Genomic DNA, 25309 nt, shown 5'->3' on the forward strand with positions numbered 1-25309 from the left:
GCACCAGAAGAAAGGAAATAATAAAGATCAAAGCAGAAATAAATGAAATAGAGAATAGAAAAACAATAGAAAGAATCAACAAACAAGAAAGAATCAACCAAAAGTTGGCTCTTCGAAAGGATCAACAAAATCAACAAACCACCAGCCAAATTGACAAAAGAAAAACACGAGAGGAAGAAAATAACCCAAATAAGAAATGAAATGGGGGACATTGCAACAGACCCAACTGAAATAAAAAGGATCATAACAGAGTACTATGAAAAACTATACTCCAACAAATTTGAAAACCTAGAGGAAATGGACAAATTTATAGAAACACACCGCTTACCCAAACTAACACAAAATGATGCTGAAAATCTGAACAGACCCATAACAAGAGAAGAGATTGAAGAGGTAATAAAAAAAAAATTCCAATAAAAAAGAAGCCCTGGCCCAGATGGCTTCACTGGAGAATTCTACCAAACGTCCAGAGAAGAGTTTATGCCAGTACTACTCAAACTATTTCAAAACATAGAAAAGGAAGTGATACTTCTGAATTCATTCTATGAAGCCAGTGTAACCCTGATACCAAAACCAGGCAAAGACACAACAAAAAAAGAAAATTACAGACCAATACTTCTCATGAATATAGATGCAAAAGTTCTCAACAAAATTCTAGCCAATAGAATTCAGCATCATATCAAAAAATAACACACCACGACCAAGTAGGATTCATACCAGGTATGCGAGGATGGTTCAACATTAGAAAAGCAATCAACGTAATCTACTACATAAGTAAAAGGATCACATGATCATCTCAATCGATGCAGAAAAGGCTTTTGACAAAGTCCAACATCCATTCCTGATTAAAAAAAAAAAACTCTCAATAAAATAGGCATAGAAGGACTCAACTATGGACTGGTTGCTGTTTTCTAGCACAGAGTGAGGTCTTCATACTTCACAGGAACTAACAATGGACATCCAGAAGGACGTGCAACCCCCCAAACAGCAGCCAATGATATATATCTGCGGAGAATGTCACACAGAAAATGAAATAAAATCCAGGGATCCAATCAGATGCAGAGAATGTGGATACAGAATAATGTACAAGAAAAGGACTAAAAGATTGGTGGTTTTTGATGCCCTAGGAAACGAACTCAGAGGAACATCTCCACTTGTATTTGGATTTGCCACTAATGTTTCATATTGTATAGCTTTTGGGATAGCATACTTACCTTTATGAATCCAACTCTATACGTGATTTCATTTATTTAGTTTTTAAAGCCATACTGTATTTGGGTATCTGTTAATACTTTGTGCAAATAAATTACTTTTGTTGAATTACAAAAAAAAAAAAAAAGATAGGCATAGAAGGGAAATACCTCAACATAATAAAGGGCATCTATTTTATACAAAGCCAACAGCTAACATCATTCTTAATGGAGAGAAGCTGAAAACATTCCCCTTGAGAACAGCAACAAGACAAGGATGACCTTTATCACCACTTCTATTTAAAAAAAAAGTTTGTTTTTTTTTTTTTTTTTTAATTTAACATGGTGCTAGAAGTCCTAGCTAAAACAATAAGGCAAAAAACAGAAATAAAGGGCATTCAAATTGGTGATGAAGAAGATAACCTGTCCCTATTTGCAGATGATATGATATTATACATAGAAAACCCAAAAGACTCCACAAGAAAACTACTGGAACTAAAAAATTCAGCAGTCTAGCAGAATACAAGATAAACATACAAAAATCAGTTGGATTCCTATATATGAATAAAGAGAACAAGGAAAAAGAAATCAGGAAAACAATACCATTTATAATAGCTTCTAAAAAAATAAAATACTTGGGAATAAATCTAACCAGGGATGTAAAAGACCTATACAAAGAAAACTATAAAACACTACTGCAAGAAAACAAAAGAGATCTACACAAATGGAAAAATTTACCATGCTCACGAATAGGTAGACTCAACATTGTGAAAACGAAAATTCTATCCCAAGTGATTTACAGATACAATGCAATACTGGTTCAAATACCAAAAACATTCTTTAAAGAGGTGGAAAAACTTGTCATTAACTTTATATGGAAAGGGAAGAAGCCCCAGATAAGTAAAGCACTATTGAAGAAGGAAAATAAAGTAGGAGGACCTTCACTACCTGACCTCAAAACCTGCTACACAGCTACGGTAGTCAAACCAGCCTGGTACAGGTACAACGACAGACGCATTGACCAATGGAACAGAATTGAGAACCCAGATGTAAATCCATCCACGTACGGTCACCTGAACTTCGACAAGGGCCCAACTCCATAAAACTGTGAAAAGACAGTATTTTAACAAATGGTGCTGGCAAAACTGCATGTCCATCTGCAAAAAAAATGACACAGGACCCATACCTCACGACATACACAAAAACTAACTCAGAATGGATCAAAGACCTAAATGTAAAGCCAAAAACCATGAAGTTCACAGAAGAAAAAATAAGATCAATGCTACAGGCCCTAATACACGGCATTAACAGGATACAAACAACAACCAATAACACACCAGCTCCAGAGGATAAGCTAGATAACTGGGATCTTCTAAAAATTAAACGCTTATGCTCAACAAAAGACTTCACCAAAAGAGTAAAAAGAGAGCCTACAGACTGGGGGAAAAATATTGGCTATTACAAATCAGACAAAGGCCTAATCTCTAAAATCCACAAGAAAATCCAACACCTCTACAACAAAAAGAAAAATAATCCATTTTTAAACATGGGCAAATGATACGAACAGACACTTCACCAGAGAAGACATTCAAGTGGCCAACAGACACATGAGGAAATGCTCACGATCCCTAGCCATTAGGGAAATTCAAATCAAAACCAAAATGGCACGGATCAATAAAACAGGAAATAACAAATGTTGGAAAGGCTGCAGGGAGATTGGAACTCCTATGCACTGCTGGTGGGAAAGCAAAATGACACAACCATTTTGGAAAATTATATGGCGCTGCCATAGAAAGCTAAAAATAGAAATACCATATGATCCAGCAATCCCACTCCTAGGAATATATCCTAGAGAAATAAGAGTCGTCACAAGAATAGACATACGCACACCCAAGTTCATTGCAGCATTGTTCACAGTAGCAAAAAGATGGAAGCAATTTAGATGCCCATCAACAGATGAATGGATAACAAACTGGTACGTACACACAAAGGAGTGTTACACAATGCTAAAGAACAACGATGAATCTGTGAACTATCTCATAACATGGCTGAATCTAGAGGGCATTATGCTGAGTGAAATAAGTCAGTCGCAAAAGGACAAATATTGTATGAGGCCTCTACAATAAAAATTCATGAAAAGGTCTACACACAAAAAGAAACAATCTTTGATGGTTACGAGGGAGGGAAGGGGTGGGGATGGAAAAACACTTAATAAGTGGAAACTTTGGTGAAGGGTAAGACAGTACGCAATACTGGGGAAGCCAGCACAACCTGTACATGGCAAGGTCATGGTAGCTCCACAGATACATCCAAACTCCCTGAAGGACCGAATTGCTGGGCTGAGGGCTGTGGGGACCATGGTCTCAGGGAACATCTTGCTTAATTGGCATACATAGTTTATAAAGAATATGGTCTACATTCTACTTTGGTGAGCAACATCTGGGGTCTTAAAAGCCTGCGAGTGGCCATCTAGGACACTCCACTAGTCTTACCCCTTTGGGAGCAAGAAAGAATGAAGAAAACTAAAGATACAACGGAAAGATTAGTCCAAAGGATTAATGGCCACATCTACCACAGGCTCCACCAGACTGAGTCCAGTAAAACTAGATGGTGCCTGGTTACCACTGCTGACTGCTCTGACAGGGATCACAAGAGAGGGTCCTGGACAGAGCTGGAGAAAACTGTAGAACAAAATTCTAACTCACAAAGAGTAGACTTGCTGGCCTGACAGAGACTGGAGAAACCCTGAGAGTACGGCCCCTGGACATCCTTTTAGCTCAGTAATGAGGTCGCTCCTGAGGTTCACCCTTCAGCCAAAGATTGAATAGGCCCCTGTAACAATACAAGACTAAAGGGGTGAACCAGCCCTGGGGCAGGGACTGGAAGGCAGGAGGAAACCGGAAAGCTGATAATAGGGAACCCAGGGTTGAGAAGGGAGAGTGTTGACATGTCATGGGGTTGTTAACCAGTGTCATAGAACAATGTGTGTACTGTTTGATGAGAAACTAGTTTGTTCTGTAAACCTTCATCTAAAAAGCACAATAAAAAAGAAAGAAAGAAAGAAACCAAATGATGTATTGCATTGGGCAAATCTGCTGCAAAAGACCTCTGTAAAATATTTAAAAACAAAGATTTTACCTTGAGGACTAAAGTGTGCCTGATCTAAGCCATGGTATTTTCAATCTCCTCATACGCATAGGAAACTGGCAACAAATAAGGAAGACCAAGTAATAATAGATACATTGGAATTATGGTGTTGGCGAAGAATATTGAATATACCACGGACTGCCAGAAGAACAAACAAATCTGTCTTGGAAAAAGTACAGCCAGAGTGCTCCTTAGAAGTGAGGATGGTGAGACTTTGTCTCACATACTTTGGACATGTTATCAAGTGGGACGAGTCCCTGGAGAAGGACATCACACTTTATAAAGTGGACAGTCATCAGAAAAGAGGAAGACCTTCAAAAAGATGGATTGACACAGTAGCTCCAACAATGGACTCAAACATGACAATGATTGTGAGGATGGCGCAGGGCTGGGTGGTGTTTCATTCTATTGTACATGGGGTCACTATGAGTCAGAACCAGCTCAATGGCATCTAATGACAACAAAGTTAGGATAAAGGCTTGATGGAAGGATTATAGCTCCCTTCAAATACCTACAAGGCTGTCATGTGGCAGGATTAGGTTTATTCCTACAGCTCCAGAGGGCAGAACTGGCAGCAGTGAGTGGAAGAGAGGCTGATTTCAACGTGGAATGTGAAATCTCTTTCTAATAACGATAGTAAAAGAACGAGCTTTATCTTCAAAAGAATGGGCTGTCTCCTGAAAGAGTTCGTTCCTCATCTCTCGTAATGTTTAAAAAGGACTCCATGATCTTATATTTCCAGAGAGTTCTTGAGCTAACCAGGCCAGCTAACTTTGAAGGGCTTCATAAACACCAACCTTATGAAATTTTGTTAAATTTAGAAGAGAGACATAGACTTTTTAATACAACAGTTTAAAATCATTCAAATTCCGATTGGAAATTATTACATTGTTTCCAAAAATCAGTGTGATCAGTTTTAAACTCTATCCCAGAGTTTCTGTGAATTAATATTCCTGGAACTTCTTGCCCTTATGTCCACACATTTGCAAAAACATTAAAAAAAAAACGGAAAATTGCCCTAATAAGGAGTAGTCTAGGTCCATCTTCCATAGCATTGTTTTCCGAGGGCAGGGTTATAAAACTATACACTGAATGCATTGCACTCATTCGGGGCATTTTAATAAGTTGTGAGAATTGAATAAGGTAAAAAAGTAGAAAAAAAACTTCCCTGTAAGTGGTAAATTACATTAAAATTAGCGTTTTAATCCGTAAGCTTATATTTTTGAGCAATATCTTTTTCTTCTTTGTGACTTCTTTTTTAATATTCAGGTTGAACCAACTATATTCTTTTCTGGTTTACAAATAACATGAAGCTGAATTAAAATAGTGAGTCCTCTTCTGCACCTCAGTTGTGATTGTTTGATGTTCTCCAAAGACTTGGGATGGATGGATCATCTTCCCGCCCCCATCTTTATCTTCCTCTTTATGCATTTAAATCTAATCCTTTAACTTTGCATACTTTTTTTTTTTTAAAGGGGCTGTGTTTTTGGCCTTTTGAAAAACAATGCAGTATCCTGAGGATTGTCCCAGGATGTGGGAAGAAGTCATTGTGGAGTTCAAGCAGCCAACAGGCTGCTGCGAAGAGAAATGCCCCCTGCAGAAATCCAGCTACTCTCAGTCGTTTCGACAACTTCCGGGACCAGATTTGAGGCGGTGTTCGAAATTGTTTTCTTTACCGTATCTATTTTTTTTTTTAATTGCTGTACATATTTACATAGCAGCGAGGGAGAGAGAAAGCGATGACGTGACACTCTCCCTGGAGAACAAGAGATGACCAGGAAATGAAACAGGTGTTTGGAAAGGGTTACTTTTAGAGAAAGAGACTTGAGAGTAACCATCCTTCAGAAGGTCAGGAAGTCAGGCAACCTCTTTGAGGCCAGGCTCCGTCGCTTTCTATTTCTCCTGCAGCCAGGGTGCACGTTTCTTTGAAACTGAATTTCCTGCTCGATGGCTGGTCAGAGAGACTCTTGGAGACTCGTGGATATTTCTTTTTAATGTCTCCAATGCTTTCTCTCTCTCTTTTTTTTTTTAAAATTGAGATTCAGAGGATACAGATTGGTGGTAATTCTGGCCGGGTAAGTGGGGGACTCTCGGCGATGAGAAAGGGAGAAGCAAGCAGACTTGAAAGGCCGAGAGGAAAGCAGCAGCCCGCCGCCCCCGCATCCCACGCCCCCCTGGTTCCCTGCCCGTGATCTCTCTCAGAGACCCCCGGCGGCAGCATGAATATTGGATCTGCTCTTCGCCAGCGCGTTGCCAGCACTCCCGGCGGGGCGAGCTAGGCATTGCCAGCGCGGCGCTCAAACCTGCGCCCGCGCCTGCAGCGGCAGGGGCTTTGGAAGCCGGGCCCGAACCTGCGCCCGCGCCGGCGCCGGCACCTGCACCTGAACCTGCGCCCGCACCTGCAGGGGCTTTGGAAGCACCATCCCTGCCCTTGCGCTCTGCCCGGCGGCTCGGCTGCGTGGCGGCTGCTTTGCCCACCATGCTCGACTGCGCGCGGCTGGCGCTGCTGTGCGCGCTGCCCGGGCTCCTGCTGGCGGTGGCGCTCGGGCAGCCCGCGCAACCCGCTGCGCAGTCCCTCGCGCCCCGCCGAGCCCGGGGAGACCCAGCCAGGGGCGCCGACTTCGACCGCGTCTACAGCGGAGTGGTGAGCCTCAGCACCGAGAACATCTACTCCTTCAACTACACCAGCCAGCCCGGCCAGGTAAGACACTCGCGCCCCTCGCTCGACTCCCAGGAACTTGCCAGATCTCAGAGCCCCGTCGCTGGCTTGGGTCTCCCTGAGGCTCGACTCGGGGAGACCTCGGGGACCACGGGACCCTTTATTCTTGAAAGCAATAACTGCCCTGTCCGTCCGAGGTGCCGTACCCTCCGGCAGCGGCCTCGGGGACAGCTCCGCTTCATCTCGCGCCTTCCCTGGCCTGGCCTCTGGCATTTTGGGGGCTTTGCAGAGGCACTGCTTGCCGCACCGTCTTCGGTTCCGGGCCCCTTGCTGGGCCTTCTTCTAGGAAAGTCACAAATTCTAGGATGGGGTGGGGGAGAGAATCACACCTCTGTCCCTAATCCTTGCTGGGAAAGAACCTCGTTTCATTCGGATCCGTTCAGTCAGGCCCTTTCCATTTCATAACGCGTGCGACGGGAGAGCTACTAAGAATCTAAAATGGAAATCGTGTGAGAGCCGACGCATGCTGCGGAACCGCGATGTATTCAACAGTCACTTCATGGGCTTCTGTACCACTGTCGCACGTATGTGCTGCAGAGACGCCAGAAGACGTTGGGACTGCAACCGTTAGCTGATCTACGAAGGTTTCAGTTTTAGATGCCTCAGTTCTAGATGAGAGTGGATTAATTGTGTAAAAGTTTTGGACCTATTTCTGAAAAGAGTTGAGAGGAGACGAAGCAAAGTGGGTTCCAGTAACTACCCCTTTGACGTATATGTTCTACTTATATAATGCAAGAAAATGCATAGAGTAATCTTTTTTCTTCTAATGGGATACCCCTGGGTTACAGAAAGAAAATTCTCTACTGTGCTTCCCCGTGAATCTTCTTGCTGCATAAGTGTGTATGTTATCCCTTACTGTGCCAATGTTCCCTACTCCCTCAGGAAATCCCAAACCAGATGATTGCGATACTGCTGTGTGCCTGCCTCTCTGACTCACTCAGATGTCCTCAGAAACCTCATAGCTTCCAATGAGGAGGGCTTGTGTTGAGCCAGAGAGACCAATGAGCCATCACCACCCCCCCACCCCCAAACCTCCCAGCTATGTGGTTCTGAAGAAGTGTTCTGAGCATTCCTGGCTCCAGTCTGGCACTGGATCCTGAGGAGCTGTCACCATGGCAGCACAGCCCTCACCCTGTCCTGTCTTCTGCTCACCTTCAGGGTCTGTGTCCCAAAGTGAGCAGAGTGGCCACCTGCAGAGCCATTCCATCACAGACAAGTGGGACAAGGGCCAGTCTTATTCCCCAAGCCCATGTAACTGACCTCTCCCTGTCCCTTGTTGGGGATAGACCAGATGGCTGAGCCCAGTTCACATTACACGAGATGTGTTCCTGGCACTGTGGTTGGCTCAGAACAGATGAGATTCTGAAAATCCCCATGATGTCTGAGATGTATGGTCAGGAAACTGAAATTATGTGTGCCAAGTAGGTCCTGACATCAGTGTTTGGTAGTTCTTCGCTTTCGCTTAGAGATACACTGCTTTTTCAGCGTTGCTTCGGCTTTTCTCCTTAGTATTCAGTAATTTCCTCCACCGCAACATAGATCGCACTGATTGCAGTTGGGGTCACCTGCGTGACTTTCGTAGTGAATGATGCTATATGAGTCATGTTCATCTCTGTACCCCAGCACCTGGCACAGTGCTTGGCACATCAGAGATTTATAGATTTTTTTTTAATGAATAAATAAGTGAGGAGAGGGTCAAACAATCTTTAAGCTGAGGCTAAATAAAGTAAAATAAATACTGTTTTCAATTTCCTAGGCTGGGAAAAGGTGAGATTATTGTCATTTTTCATAAAAACAAGATTTTAAAAAATTGTTTGGAGATTATGGCCTTTCTTTGGTGTAAAAGTTTTAGACCTTTTTTTTCCCCCATGAACACAGCATGTCTCCTTATTTACTTATGATACCCTTTGATTTCTTTCGTCAGCATTTTGTAGTTTTCAACATACAAGTCCTGTACATGTTTTGTCAGGTTTACATCCAAGCACTCTGTATTTTCTTTTTTTACACTTAAATCAAGGCTTTATTTATTTTTTTAATTGTGCTTCGGGTGAAGGTTTACAGAGCAAATTAGTTTCTCATTAAACAATTAATACATATATTGTTTTGTGACATTGATTGTGAGCCCCACGACATGTCAACACTCTCCCCTTCTCGACCTTGGGTTCCCTATTACCAGCTTTCCTGTCCCCTCCTGCCTTTAGTCTTTGCCCCTGGGCTGATATGCCCCTTTAATCTCATTTTGTTTTACGGGCCTGTCTAATCTTTGGCTGGAAGGTGAACCTCAGGAGTGACTTCAGTACTGAGTTAAGAGGGTGTCCAGGGGCCGTATTCTCTGGGTCTCTCCAGTCTCTGTCAGACCAGTAAGTCTGGTCTTTTTGTGTGTGTGTGTGTGAGTTAGAATTTTGTTCTACATTTTTCTCCAGCTCTGTCTGGGACCCTCTATTGTGATCCCTGTCAGAACAGTCAGTGGTGGTAGCCAGGTACCAGCTAGTTGTGCTGGACTCAGTCTGGTGGATGCTGTGGTAGTAGTGGTCCATTTGTCCTTTAGACTAATATTTCCCTTGTGTCTTTGGTTTTCTTCATTCTCCCTTGCTCCAGACAGGGTGAGACCAGTGGAGTATCTTAGATGGCCGTTCACAAGCTTTTTAAGACCCCACACACTACTCATCAAAGTAGGATGTAGAACATTTTCTTTATAAACAAACTATGTTGAGCTAGATGTTCCCTGAGACCATGGTTCCCAGGCATCACCCCAGTAACTTGGTCCCTCAGGGAGTTTGGATGTGTCTACGGAGCTTCCATGACCTTGCCTTAGTCAAGTTGTGCTAGCTTCTCCAGTCTTATGTGCTGTCTTACCCTTCACCAAAGTTATCACTTATCTATTGTCTATTTAGTGTTTTTCCCTCCCCACCCCTTCTCTCCCTCGTAGCCATCAGAGATTGTTTCTTTTTGTGTGTAAACCTTTTCTTGAGTTTTTACAGTAATGGTCTCACACAATATTTGTCCCCTTGTGATTAACTTATTTCACTCAGCATAATGCCCTCCAGATTCACCCATGTTATGAGATGCTTCACAGATTCATCATTGTTCTTTAACATTGTGTAATACTCCATTGTGTGTATGTATCATAGTTTGTTTATCCATTCTTCTGTTGATGGGCATCTAGGTTGTTTCCATCTTTTTGGTATTGTGAACAATGCTGCAATGAACATGGGTGTGCATATGTCTGTTCGTGTGACAGCTCTTATTTCTCTAGGATATATTCCCAGGAGTGGGATTGCTGGATCATATGGTATTTCTGTTTCTAGCTTTCTAAGCAAGCGCTACATCGTTTTCCAAAACGGTTGTCACCATTTTGCATTCCCAGTAGCAATGCATAAGAGTTCCAGCCTCCCAACAGTCTTTCCAATATTTATTATCTTCTGTTTTTTTTGACTCATGCCAGTAATTTTAGGGTGAGATGGTATCTCATTGTGGTTTTGATTTGCATTTTCTAATGGCTATTTTCTAATCGCTATGAGTCAGAACCGACTCGACGGCACTGGGCTTAATGGCTACTGATCAAGAGTATTTCCTTATGTTTCTGGTAGCTGTGTGAATGTCTTCTTTGCTGAAGACTCTGTTCAAACCCTTTGCCCGTTTTTTAATTGGATTATTTGTCTTTTTGTTGTAGATGTGTTGGATTTTCCTGTAGATTTTAGAAATTAGGACTTTGCTGGATTTGTCATAGCCAAATTTTTTTTTCTCAGTCTGTAGATTCTCTTTTCACTCTTTTGGTGAAGTCTTTTGATAAGCATAAGTGTTTAACTTTTAGAAGATCAGAGATATCTAGCTTATCTTCTGGTGTTTGTGTATTGTTAGTTATGATTTGTGTTCTGTTTATGCTGTGTATTAGGGCCTCTAGCGTTGACCCTATCTTTTTCCTATGAGCTTTATAGTTTTTGCTTTTATATTCAGGTCTTTGATCCATTTCGAATTAGTGTTTGTAAATGCTATGAGGTATGGGTCCTGTTTCATTTTTTTTTGCAGAAGGACATTCAGTTTTGCCAACACCATTTGTTAAAAAAGACTGTCTTTTCCCCATTTGATGGACTTTGGGCCTTTGTCAAAGATCGGGTAACAGTAGATGGATGGATTTACATTTGGGTTCTCAATTCTGTTCCATTTGGTCCTTGTGTCTGTCATTGTATCAGTACCAGGCTGTTTTGACTACTGTAGCTGTATAGTAGGTTCTGAGGTCAGATACTGCCAGTCTTCCTACATTCTTCTTCTCCTTCAATAGTGCTTTACTTATTCGGGGCCTCTTTGCTTTCCATATGAAGTTAATGATTAGTCTTTCCATGTCTTTTAAAGACTGCTGTTGGTACTCAGATGGGAATTGCATTGTATTTGTAGATTGCTTTGGGTAGATTGACATTTTCACAATGTTGAGTCTACTTATCCATGAGCATGGTATTTTTTTTCCATTTATGTAGATGTCCTTTGGTTTCTTGCAGTAGTATTTTGTAGTTTTCTTTGTATAGGTCTTTTATGTCCTGGTTAGATTTATTCCCAAGTATTTTATTTTTTTAGAGGCTATTATAAATGGTGTTGTTTTCCTGATTTCCTTTTTCTAGTTCTCTTTATTGGTGTATAGGAATACACCTGATTTTTGTATGTTTACCTTGTATCCTGCTACTCTGCTGAATCTTCCTATTAGTTCATGTAGTTTTCTCGTGGAGTCTTTTGGGTTCTCTATGTATAGTATCATATCATCCACAAATAGGTACAGTTTTACCAGTTTGGATGTCTTTTATTTCTTTTTCTTGCCTTGTTGTTCTACCTAGGACTTCCAGCACAGTGTTAAATAGGAGTGGTGCTAAAGGGCATCCTTGTCTTGTTTCTGTTCTCAAGGGGAATGTTTTCAGCCTCTCTCCATTAAGAATGATGTTGGCTATTGGTTTTGTACAGATGTCCTTTACTATTTTGAGGATTTTCTCTTCTATACCTATTGTATTGAGAGTTTTTATCAGGAATGGGTTTTAGACTTTGTCAAATACCTTTTCTGCATTGATTGAGATGATTATGTGATTCTTTTATTTATGTGGTAGATTACATTGATTGATTTTCTAATGTTGAACCATCCTTGCATACCTGGTATGAATCCTGCTTGGTTGTAGTGTATTATTTTTTTTATATGATGCTGAATTCTATTGGCTAGATTTTTGCATATGTATTCATGAGACATATTGGTCTTTAATTTTCCTTTTCTGTGGTGACTTTTCCTGGTTATGCTGGCTTCATAGAATGAATTCAGCAGTATCCCTTCCATTTCTATGTTCTGAAATAGTTTGAGTAGTACTGGTGTTAGTTCTTCTCTGAAGCATTGATAGAATTCTCCAGCGAAGACATCTGGGCCAGGGCTTTTTTCTGTTGGGAGTTTTTTCATTACTTTTTTTTTAAATAATTTTTATTGTGCTTTAAGTGAAAGTTTACAAGTCAAGTCAGTCTGTCACATATAAGCTTATATACACCTTACTGCATACTCCCATTTACTCTCCCCCAATAAGTCAGCCCACTCCCTCCTTCCAGTCTCTCCTTTCATGACCGTTTTGCCCATTTCTAACCCTCTCTACCCTCCCATCTCCCCTCCAGACAGGAGATGCCAATACAGTCTCAAGTGTCCACCTGATACAAGTAGCTCACTCTTCATCAGCATCTCTCTCCAACCCATTGTCCAGTCCCTTCCAAGTCTGATGAGTTGTCTTCAGGAATGGTTCCTGTCCTGGGCCAACAGAAGGTTTGGGGACCATGACCGCCAGGATTCTTCTAGTCTCAGTCAGACCATTAAGTCTGGTCTTTTTATGAGAATTTGGGGTCTGCATCCCACTATTCTCCTGCTCCCTCAGGGGTTCTCTCTCTGTTGTGCTCCCTGTCAGGGCAGTCATCGGTTGTGGCCGGGCACCATCTAGTTCTTCTAGTCTCAGGATGATGTAGGTCTCTGGTTCACGTGGCCCTTTCTGTTTCTTGGGCTCATAGTTATCGTGTGACCTTGGTGTCCTTCATTCTCCTTTGATCCGGGTGGGTTGAGACCCATTGATGCATCTTAGATGGCCGCTTGCTAGCATTTAAGACCCCAGACGCCACACTTCAAAGTGGGATGCAGAATGTTTTCATAATAGAATTATTTTGCCAATTGACTTAGAAGTCCCCTTAAGCCATAGTCCCCAAACCCCCGCCCTTGCTCCGCTGACCTTCGAAGCATTCAGTTTATCCCGGAAACTTCTTTGCTTTTGGTCCAGTCCAATTGAGCTGACCTTCCCTGTATTGAGTATTGTCCTTCCCTTCACCTAAAGTAGTTCTTATCTACTAACTAATCAGTAAAAAACCCTCTCCCACCCTCCTCCCTCCCCCCCTCGTAACCACAAAAGTATGTGTTCTTCTCAGTTTATACTATTTCTCAAGATCTTATAATAGTGGTCCTATACAATATTTGTCCTTTTGCATCTGACTAATTTCACTCAGCATAATGCCTTCCAGGTTCCTCCATATTATGAAATTTTCATTACTTTTTTAATCTCTTCTCTTGTTATGGGTCTGGTCAGATTTTCAGTTTCAGTTTGTGTTGGTTTGGGAGGTAGTATGTTTCTAGAAAGTTGTCCATTTCCTCTAGGTTTTCAAATTTGTTGGAGTATAGTTTTTCATAGTACTTGTTACGCTTCTTTTTATTTCATTTGGGTCTGTTGTAAATCTCCCATTTCATTTCTTATTTGGGTTATTTGCAGCCTCTTCTGTTTTTCTTTTGTCAATTTGGCCAATGATTTGTCAATTTTGTTGATCCTTTCAAAGAGCCAACTTCTGGTTTTGTTGATTCTTCCTATTGTTTTTCTATTCTCTATTTCATTTACTTCTGCTCTGATCTTTACTATTTCCTTTCTTCTGGAGGCTGCGGTCTTCTTTTGCTGTTCTCTTTCTATTGGCTCGAGTTATGTAGGTAATGTTTTGATTTTTTCCCTTCTTTTTTGATGTGTGTGTCTATTGTTGTAAATTAACTTCTGAGCACTGCCCTTGCTGTGTCCCAAAGGTTTTGGTATGATGTGTTTTCATTTTTGTTTGATTCTAGGAATTTTCTTTTATTCTGTATTTGGTTTCTTCTATTACCCAGTGGTTTTTAAGCAGGGTGTTAGTCAGTTTCCATGTATTTCCTGTTATTAATTTCTACTTTTATGGCATTGTGATGAGTGAAGATGCTTTGTATTATCTCAGTGTTTTGGATTTTGTTGAGAGTTGCTCTGTGGGCTAAGATGTGGTCTATTCTGGAGAATAATCCATGTGTATTGGAAAAGAATGTGTACTTTGCTGCTGTTGGGTGGAGTGTTCTACACATGTCTGTGAGGTCAAGTTGTTGATTGTGGCCTTTAGATCTTCTGTGTCTTTGTTGAGTTTCTTTCTAGATGCTATGTCCTTTACCAAGAGTGGTATGTCGAAGTCTCCTATTATTCTTGTGAAACTGTCAATTTCTCTTTTCAGTGCTGTTTGTTTTATGTATCTTGTTTTAACATGCAAATAAGACAGTTGTGCCTTCAACCCACTTAATATAGGAACTTACCATCCTTGCCTTCCAGGCAGTATTCTGTTGATTTCTCCGGAGATGGCATTTTCCTGAGCTGTCTGTCCAAACCATTCTTCTCAGTTTCTGTTGATGCCCTCCTTTCTTGTTGGTCTCCTTTGCCCCATTTTTGATATCTACAGCATCCCCTGGCCCTTACCACACCATGAACACAAGGTGCTTTTTACTGAAGCAGAATTTTAGTGAAGGTTTGCAATAATGTAGGGGAATTATAGCACAGCACAGGGTAGATGATAAGTTCGATCAGAAATTTAGATCACACCATCTGTCTTAGTCATATAGTACTGCTATAACAGAAATACCACAAGTGGATGGTTTTAACAAAGAGAAATCTAGTCTCTCACAGTCCAGTAGGCTAGAAGTCCAAATTCAGGGTGCTGGCTCCAAGGGAAGGCTTTCTCTCTCTGTTGGGTCTGGAGGAAAGTCTTTCTTATCAGTCTTTCCTTAGTCTGGGAGTATCTCAGTGCAGAACCTCAGATCCAAAGGACATGCTCTGCTCCCGGCACTGCTTTCGTGGTGGTATGAGGTCCCTCTGTCTCTCTGCTCACTTCTTTCTTTTATATCTCCAAAGAGATTGGCTTGAGACACTACCTAATCTTGTAGACCTCATCAATATAATTGCCACTAATCCACCTTATTTACATCATAGTGATAGGCTTTACAACATATAGGAAGATCACAAAAAATAGTGGACAATCATACAATACTGAGAATCATGGCCCGGCTAAGCTGACAGATATTTTGGGGGGACACAATTCAATCCATGACACCTACTGTTATGAATTGTATTGTATGCCCCCCAAATATCCTTGTAAACCCTAACCCCTATATCTGTGGATGTAATAATCCCTTTTGGGAATAGGGCTTTCTTTGTTTTGTTAATGAGGCCATATTAGTGTAGGGTGTGTCTTAAGCCAATCACTTTAGAGATTTTAAAGAGTAGATTAGGTACAGAGGAAAGCCAACACAGGTGAGATCTTCACTATCTGAAAACGACTAGGGCAGACCAGTCTACAGGCCCAGGAACTCCAAGGATGCCCAGCTAGAGAAGCTGAGACAAGAAATTTCCCAGAGCTGACAGAGAGAGCTTTCCACTGGAAACAGGTGCCTTGAATGCAGATGTATAGCTTCTATAGAGTGGCTGTGAGTGAAAATCGACTCAGTGGCAATGGGTTTGTTTTTTTGTTTAACTGTGAGAAAATTAATTTCTGTATGTTCAAGCCACCCACTTGTGGTATTTCTGTTATAGCAGTACTAAGTAACTCAGATGTTGTCTTAACAGTTTTCCAGCTATCTCCAACCAGGGGAATTTCAAGATAATATTGCTCTCTTTAGGGCCCTGGCTTGTCATCATCTACTTGGCCACCCTCCCTTCCCAAGTACTGGCTTCCAACCCTCCAAATTTTTGTTATTCTCTCATGGCAAGCAATTTAGGCCTCCATTCTCAGCTGCAGACTTGCTAAGGGGCTCTACTAAATAAAGGTCCATCTGTGCCCCAGATCTGTGGTCTCCAGAGCAGAAGCTTTGCCATTACCATTTTTCTTTAACCTGAGCAAAGGCTTGGTCAGGGTTTCTTCTCCCACACCCACCCCTTTTCAGTACAACAAAGAATGCAGGTTAGGAAAAAAAAAAAGGAGATCTAATTTTTTAACTTGAATCATTTTCCTTTTGTATTCGAGGTATTATTACTCTTTTGGCTTGGAGAAGAAAGCCTTTTCCACCTACTCTAAGTTTAGCCCTTGGTGAATGGAGGAAGCTGTCATGGGAGCCATTGCTCTTAATCTTTCTTGTCAGCCACTGCGCCTCCCATACCAAATGCTGCCACCGAGAACTATTTAGCCAAGCATATGTCAGGCTCTTTAGCTGAATTCGACACCAGGAAAAGTCTCAAATGCCTTCCAGGCATAAAAAATATATGTATAAATATGAAGTTGCTTTAAAAACAACAACAAAAAAAGCTTCATTGAAAGAATGGAGTGATTGGTTTAAAGAAGATTAGTAAAAATAATGATCGAGGGTGAAGGTCATGCAGGGTCGTGGTTAAGTTCTCTGGAGAAATGTCTGGAAACTTCTCTTAAGGAGAGTAGAGTTACACTGTGGCAAATGCTGTCCTATGGTCATAGGGCTGGACTCAAACTACAAGGAAATCACTTAGTTGGGCAAATCACCAGGGAGTAAATTTCACTGGGACAAAGGGAATAAAAGCAGGTCTGTTGGAAAATGAGAAAACCCTTGTGGAGACTGGTGGTGGCAACAATCATATGTTTATATTTGAGCTAGATGGTGATAAGAAGCCCTTGAATAAAAATCTAACCACCGTTCAGTAGGGTGCCTTCTCTGAAGTTCTCAGTAACAGAATTTGTCACTTGCCATAGATTAGATTTTTTAAATGGAAATATTTCCCTGGAAATATTCCTTTTAATTTATGGCATTTTAAGGATTTATATAGTATTTTCGATGCGCAAAGAACAATCTTTGGCTTGTTTGACTGGTGATTATGTATCTAGAACCAGTTATACCAGCCTCTTGGATCCAGATTTAGGGTCGCTATGAGCCAAAATCGACTTGACCACAAGCAGTTTGGTTTTGGTTGTTTTTGTATCCAGTACTCATATATTACTGAAGTACCTATCTAGGCACTCCAGTGGTAACTTCTAGCTATCTGCATTGCTAGTTACATTGAAGAATTAAAAGCCTTAATGTGATAGGCTCCGTTCTTCCTTTCTCATATAAGAAATACTTGCTCGTTATGTATTGAGACCAAGGAGCCCCTCTGCTGTCCTCCCACATCCTCTTACTGAACTGGACTAGTGCTTGTTTGAGGAGAGAATTATCTCATTATCACATTACCTGGGTGATTGGTCACGCCCCACATTTTTCTCTGTGGCTCTGAAAACAGCATCAGCATGTAAAAAAGCTGCTAAGGGCAACAAATTGAGATGTGCTGTGAAACACCAGATTTCTAAGACTTAGTATGAAAAAATAATGTAAAATGTATCACTAATAATTTTCCATGTTGACTACATGTTGAAATCATATTTTTGATATACTGGGTGTGTTATTTATCTAGTGCTGCTATAACAGAAATGGCACACATGGGTGGCTTTAACAAACAGAAATTTATTTTCTCACAGTTTAGGAGGCTAGAAGTCTGAATTCAGGTCACCGGCTCCAGGGGAAGGCTTTCTTTCTCTCTCTTGGCTCTGGGAGAAGGTCCTTGTTTCTTCTGAGCTTCTGCTCCTGGGTGATTTACTTGTGCCTTGGTATGTGTCTTCCCCCACCTCTGCTTACTCGCTGGCTTGTTTCATCTCTTTTATATCCCAAAAGAGATTGACTTAAATCATACCCTACACTAATCCTGTCTCATTAGCATAACAAAGACTACCCATTCCCATACAGGATTATGACCACAGGAATAGACGTTAGGATTTACAACATATATTTTGGGGGACACTATTCAATATATAACACTCCGCACTTTGGCCCCTGAAATTCATGTCTTTGCCACATGCAAAGCACATTCACCCCATTGCTTCATCCCAAAATCTTAAATCAACTCCAAGTCCAAAATCTCATCTCCTGAATCATCTAAATCAAGTATGGTGAGACTTTAGGCACAGTCCATCCCGGGTCAAAATCCTCTTCATCTGTGAACCTGTGAAATCTAGAACACAAGTTATCTGCTTCCAAAGTACAATGGTGGAACAGACACAAGGTAGACATTTCCGTTGCAAACGGGAGAAAATGGAGAGAAAGAAGGGACAACAGGCACCAAGCAAGTCCTATATGCACCAGAACAATTTACATTTGCTCTCAAGGGTTGAAAATAATCCTCTGTTCTCTGAGACCATCTAGGCAATGGCCCTGCCCTCCAGGCCCTGGGTGTTGGCATCCTTTCTGGATTCTGGGTAGAGGCACCTCAGCACTGGGCTTCAGCTTCGCCTTCCAGGCCCACTGGGACAGCCACCCTGCTCCCTCAGCTTTAGGTGGCCCCATTCTCCCAGTCCATATGTGTGGCGACCCCACACCCTTGGCCTCAGCAGCCCCCGTTCTTCTGCCCCTTGGGCATGGAATGTTACGGATTGAATGTGTCCCCCAAAAATATGTGCTGTAAATCCTAACCCCTATGCCTGTGGTTATAATCCCATTTGGAAATGGCTAGTCTGTGTTATGTTAATAAGACAGGATTAGTGTAGGGTGTGTCTTAAATCAATCTCTTTTGAGATAGAAAAGACATTAAACAAGCAAATGAGTAAACCGAGATGGGGGAAGACATATGTCAAGCAACATGAAGATTGCCCAGGAGCAGAAGCTCAAAAGAGAGAAGGACTTTCCTCCAGAGCCAACAGAGAAAGTCTTCCCCTAGAACCAGCACCCTAGATTTGGACTTCTAGCCTCCTAAACTGTGAGAATACGAATTTCTGTTTGTTAAAGCCAGCCACTTGTGGTACTTCTGTTACAGCATCACTAGATAACTAAGACAGTGGGTTAAATAAAATATACTAATAAAATTAGCTTTATCTCTTTCTTTTTCCTTTTAATATAGCTAATAGAAAATACAAAAACACATATGCAGATCACATTGTATTTCTATTGGATAGCACTACTCCAAGTACCGTAAGACTTTAGAGAAAAGAAATGTTCGTAGCTTTATTGTAGGAAATAAGACTTGAAAAGCTCATAATAGATAAGCAGACTTGAGATAGGCAAAAGGAAAGGGGAAAGGCATTTCAGATATCTAAAAATAATTCTGATTTCGTTTTTGGCAAGACTGCATCAGAGGTGGTGTTGTATATTTCCAGTGGGGGCACAGATTGTCTAGTTATCTCTTTTTGTAATGATACCCACCATTGATGATCATTGCCTAACTCTAGCAATTCCTTAGGAGTGGCAAGATAATGACATTTTAACTCTATCATTCACTTTTCATTTATTAGCTGAAATACTTCTATAACAAGAAACCTCTCCTCATCAACTATTTTGCTACCTTAAGTGACAGTTCATAAAGTCGACACGGAATTAATGCTTCATTTTTTCCCTTCGTTTTCCAATTTTCAAAATAATGAGTTGGTCTTCTGGCATGCTATAACAGTGATCAATGAGATTTTACTTAGTGTAATCATGAGATCATGGATTTAAACATTTTCAGTGGGTTTCAATTCATTGCAGTTATTACCCTTGTTTAAGTTCCGGTTGATCATTTCCGGCCAGTGAAAGCCAATTCTAGTTAGCTCCTGAATTCTTTTGATGAAACCCAAGGACTCTCCAATAGCTTCCTTGCTTTTTGGCATGAAAAGGTTATTTCAGGCTCATCAACTTCAGTTGTTCCAACCTGAAATCAATCATTTCTCCAAGAAAGTTAGGTTTCTTTAGTGAGAAATCATTTTTAGAGACCCTCATTTTGGAACTAAAGACCCTTGTTGCTAATAGATTGGCCATTTTTTTCTAGGCCTGTTCAGTGGACAGACTAAGGGATACATTGCGTGAGGAGTTCATATTGCTACTTCCAATTCAAATTTAAAAGTACAGGATTTTGCTTAACCTCATTTATCTTACCTCTATATCTCCTTTGTCTCATGCCAGAAATCCTAGTTCTCAACTCTATCAACTTAGTTACTCAAGATACCCACAATAGTCTTAGATAACAATACTAAGATTATTGGAAACAGCATAAGGTTTCTTACAGTCCTTTTTGACTTTAGGCTATACCCCATTAAGGACGCTGAGTCAAATAACTGTTTTAAAGTCACTGTCAGTGAGGGTATGCCATCAACTTGTTAGATTCATTCGTTTCACTTTGCTTTTAAATTTTAGGTACTGTTTTTTCATTTTGTTTGAAAATCAAAACAAACAAGCAGAAAAACTACAAAACATAGTATATTCAAAGAAGTCTAGCTTCTGTCCTTATCCTCCGTTCCTCCGTTCCCCATCCTCTCTTTTTCAATAGATAACCTTTTTTTTTAATTGTATGATGTATAAAATAATTTTTTTTAAGCTTGGACTTTTGTTTTAGTGATTTCCTTTTTACTAACACATCTACATAATGCCCTTGGGTGTCCTCTTTTTGGTCTATTGTCTATTAGTTTCCTATGATGAGCAGTATTAAAATAAACTGATATCCTCTTCTTCTGCCTGCCTTCCTTCAACCCCAAAATCTAAATACCTAGTAAATACCTGGGAAAACCTGGTGGTGTAGTGGTTAAGAGCTATAACTGCTATCCAAAAGGTCAGCAGTTCGAATCCACCAGGCGCTCCTTGGAAACTCTATGGGGCAGTTCTGGTCTGTCCTATAGGGTTGCTGTGAGTCGGAATCGACTCAACAGCAATGAGAGTCAATACCTGTAAGACAGTTAATGAACTTAATTCTACTTTACATGCATTCTCTCCATCCTTCATATATTTTTTGGTTAGTTGTATTTCATCTGCATTGTCAGAGCATATAACTATTGCAAACTATACCGGCTCCATTATAACCAGCATTTAGTCCCAGGTCTACAGGTACACATGTATTTAAAGTTTTGTTTTAGTATTATCCTGTTCCAGTGCTTGTCTTTTTCAGGATTCTCTTTATATTTATGTTGGGCCATGTTTCTCAGTGTTTTGGCAGTCATATAATGTTGTGATCACTTCCCTGTTGAGATTTGATATGTGACCACTTCCATGATCTCATCTGCTGTGAGTAGCCAGTCAGTGGAAAGGGAGTTTCCTTGGGCATGTGGCCTATATTGAATATAAGCCAACATTCTGGCAGAGCTAGGGGACTTTTTGCTCACCTGGCTCCTGTTCGCCTAACCTGTTGGTTCCTGAGACTTGAGCTAGCACCTTACCTGTGCTCTTGCCTGCTGATCTTGGGATTCATCAATCTTTACGGCCTGTGAGCAAGAGCCCTGCCCTCTGACTTGCCAATTTTGGGTTCACCAGCCCCTGTGGCTATGTGAATCGGGAGAAGCCTCTATCCTGACCCACAGACTTGGGACGTTCCAGCCTCTACAACTGTGTGAGCCACTTCCATGATAGAAATCTCTCTCTCTCTCTCTCTATGTGTGTGTGGTTTAGCTTCTCTAGAGAACCCAACCTAAGACAGTGCCTGTGGTTAACGAGGCAAGATTTGGTTATGTTAAAGAGGATTATGGCAGGATGCTCTGATTCAAAGTAAGGGGAGTTTTCCTGGGGTGTGGCTTGCATTACCTTTTATTTTACAAAAGATAAAAGGAGAGAGAAGCAAGCAGAGAGATAGAGACCTCCTACCACCAAGAAAGAAGCACCAGGAGCAGAGTGTGTCCTTTGGATCCTAGGTCCCTGTGCTGAGAATCTCCTAAACTAGGGAAAGATTGATGACAAGCACCTTCCTCCAGAGCCAACAGAGACAGAAAGACTTCCTCTGGAGCTGGTGCCCTGAATTCAGACTTCTAGCCTCCTAGACTGTGAGCAAATAAATTTCTGTTTGTTAAAGCCATCCATTTCTGGTATTTCTGTTACAGCAGCACTAGATAACTAAAACACCACATTTGCTTTATCATTCTCACTCTCTATAAACAGATTATTTCTTTCCTGAAACACTTGAGAATGTCACAGACAAGATGCTCCCTTGTCCCTACATACATCAGCATATATTTCTTAAGGACAAGGACATTTTCTTATATAGCCATAGAACAATTATCAAAGTCAGAAAATTAACATTGATACACTGCAATTATTTAACCTATAGACCTTATTTACATTTCACTAATTTCTCAAAAGTTTCTTTTACAGGAAAAAAAAAGTTTTTTTTTTTCTTTCTGTTCCAGGATCCAACTCAAGAATACACGTTGTATGTAGTTTGTATGTAGTTGTCTCTTTAATCTACAACAGTTCCTCATTCTTTCTCTGTCATTCAGGACCTCAGGATTTTTTTAGCTCAGCCTGTTATTTTGTAGGATGCCCTCCATTTAAGTTTGTCTGATGTTTCCTTGTGATTAGCTTCGGGGTATACATTTTTGGCAGGAACAACACAGGAGTGATATGTCCCTTTACTGCATTATATCAGAGGCACATAATGTTGGGTTTTCCTATTACTGATGTGGATAACTTTGGTCACACGTTTAAGATGGCCTTTCTTAGATTTCTCCACTGTAAAATTAGTATTTTACCTTTGTAACTAAAAAATAATTTGTAGAGAAAAACCTGGAGACTATGTCTATCCTATGCCTCATCAAACTTTCAATTACAGTAAAATCTCAGAAGATTGGAACCTGCCACCAAAACGAGCAACAGAAAAGTAGGAAGACCTCACCCTGTCAAAGGCAGAAGACTTGCAAGACATGGAAAAACAAGGCAGTCCCGTCGAGTTCTGGCTCTCGCAGATTTCACTGTACTACTTTTTAGTATTCATTGTTTCCAAAAAAATCAAACCAGTTGCCATCAAATTAGATTCATGGTAACCCCACATGTGTCAGTAAAGCTGTGCTCCATAGGGTTTTCAATGGCTGATTTTTCAGAAGGAGACTGCCAGGACTTTTTTTCAGAGGCACTGCTGGGTGGACTTGAACCACCAACTTTTCAGTTAGCAACAACCATGTTAGCTACCCAGGGACTCCTGCTATTGTTGTTGTGAGCTGCCATTGAGTTACCTCCACCGTCATTGATTAAAAAAAAAAAAAAAAAGATTATTCCTGTCTAAATCAGATATTACTATAATAGTTGCCAGCTAGTGATTTCCTAATTTATCACTCCTTCTACATTTATTAGTTAACGTTTCAGTGTGGCTGGAGACAGTTATGGCAGTCCGCTTCTGTGAAGATTTATCCCTTGGACACCCTACGGGGCAGTTCCATCCTGTCTTATAGGGTCACAATGAGTCAGAATAGACTCAATGGCTATGGGTCTGGTTTTGATTCTACTGTAAGAGTTTTTCTTCTCTCTTCATTTAGTTATTTATATCAGTGTGGACTCATAAGTTCTTATTTGATCGAAGTTTCCATGACTTTTATTTATATTAAAATTATTGTTTTAAATAACCTGTCATACCAAGGGAAACCCTGCTGGCATAGTGGTTAAGTGCTACAGTTACTAACCAAGAGGTCAGCAGTTTGATCCCACCAGGCGCTCCTTGGAAACTCTATGAGGCAGTTCTACTCTGTTCTATAGGGTTGCTATGAGTGGGAATCGACTCAATGGCAGTGAGTTTGGGTTGTTTGTTTTTTTTTTTTTTTGTCATCCTAAGTGTTATGGGTTTCTTCCCTTCAAACCAGTCATACTTGGTTACTAACTATGATAAACTTTGTGTACCTCTGGGTGGTGAGATTATGAGGGATTTTAGTTTTCTTTTCTGTACTTTTCTGTATTGTCTAAGTATTTCACAATGAACATGCTTTATTTTTACCTAACAAAAGGGCAGTTAACAGCCAAGAGGCAGAGCATTATTGAGAAAGAGCACTAGGTGGGGTACCAGGAGACCTGTGTCTTCATCACTTTATCTACTTATGGACCTTCAGCAAATTCTCTTCCCTCCCTTGGCTTTATTTTATCCACAGATAAGAAGAGAGGGTTGCATTCCTTGTTCAAGCCCTAAGGTTCCTATTCAAGCACTAAGATTCAGCCTTCTGATATTTCTGTGTCAGATAGCAATTGTTTTTTTAATTATGACAAGTAGCATTGATTTCTTGCTATAAAGGTCATTTCTCTTTGCCTTATAAAAGCAAGCAAATGAGCAGCTTACATTACTGTTTCCTAAAAACTATTCTCTCTCACTGTTTGGTTTTGTTTTCCCTTGAGAAGCTTCGCATAGGGCTAGTCAGTCCTTAGACGTGCTATTTGTTTTGTTTTACTTGTTTTGTGTTCCCCCCCGCCCCGCCGCCCCAACCCTTGCACGTGTGCTGAACGTGTATTTCAGTTCCTTTTTGTTTCTCGCTGGCATTTCTGCTGAGCGTCATGTCAACAGGCTTGCTATACTATTGTATCTCTTTTGTTTTATTTTTACTGCTGTGATGGTCCCTACTGAGAGGGTCTTTTAGGTGTCTGGTATAATACGTAGCGATCTGGCATCTGATAGAATACGCAGGCTTTGGTTTCAACTTGTTACTTAAAGTATCTACTATGTCATTTCTCACTGTGGAGTTGAACCCAAATGACCAAGGGACTTGAAGTTACTTGCGACAACTTTGAAACCTCTTTGCTGCTGGGAGATGCAGCAGGTCCTTCTTCGTTTCAATTAGAAATAACCACATTGTGTTAATGCATTACACGTTGCCATGCAGCACCCCAGAGTATGTTAGCCAATTTTTCCTGTATTGTTTAAGTCTGGAGCTAACGGTAGTTTCATGTCAGCACACCAAGCTGGTGCACATCTAATGAGCTATTTGAATTGAGGTCTTACTATCCTTTCTGTTTACTTGCTAAGCAAAATATCAGACTTATCATGGGTCTGCCAGACAATTCAATCATTGTCTTTTCTATAATGCTAAAAAAAAGTTTATAAATACAGCTTTTTTATTTTCTTGTTTATTTTGGAGAATGGAAATGTTGAGGGTTTTTAGTACATGAGTTAGCTATCCTAGCCAAAAACAAAAAGTGAAGACCTGTATTTTGCTTAAAAACTGAAGCCAGCAATAAGAACAATGTTTTGTTCTATCGTTCTCAGTCTAAGATCCTTTGGTTTTCATATAT

The 25309-nt window shown here is 40.7% G+C and overlaps 2 protein-coding genes across 7 annotated transcripts in view; both read left to right on the forward strand.

Annotated features, from left to right (window-relative positions):
* The first annotated feature begins 886 nt into the window (after nucleotides 1-886).
* On the forward strand, nucleotides 887-1235 carry LOC126070389 (DNA-directed RNA polymerases I, II, and III subunit RPABC4-like). The gene has a single exon (XM_049874563.1). It carries the CDS (start codon nucleotides 953-955, stop codon nucleotides 1220-1222), a length of 270 nt encoding a protein of 89 aa, XP_049730520.1. The 5' UTR covers nucleotides 887-952; the 3' UTR covers nucleotides 1223-1235.
* Nucleotides 1236-6076: 4841 nt separating this feature from the next.
* The window catches only part of SIDT1 (SID1 transmembrane family member 1), a 145332-nt gene continuing 126099 nt past the window's right edge, over nucleotides 6077-25309 (forward strand). For 5 of the 6 annotated variants that reach the window (XM_049876616.1, XM_049876642.1, XM_049876621.1 and 2 more), the window contains exon 1: nucleotides 6077-7038. In XM_049876616.1, coding sequence (XP_049732573.1) covers nucleotides 6817-7038 — 222 coding nt within the window. In that variant the 5' untranslated portion in view covers nucleotides 6077-6816. Of the gene's footprint in view, nucleotides 7039-21604; nucleotides 21661-25309 lie in introns of those variants that run through there. The other variant, XM_049876662.1, reaches the window with a different exon arrangement.

The sequence above is a fragment of the Elephas maximus genome, chromosome 1 (assembly GCF_024166365.1).
Source record: "Elephas maximus indicus isolate mEleMax1 chromosome 1, mEleMax1 primary haplotype, whole genome shotgun sequence".
Classification (NCBI taxonomy): Eukaryota; Metazoa; Chordata; class Mammalia; order Proboscidea; family Elephantidae; genus Elephas; species Elephas maximus.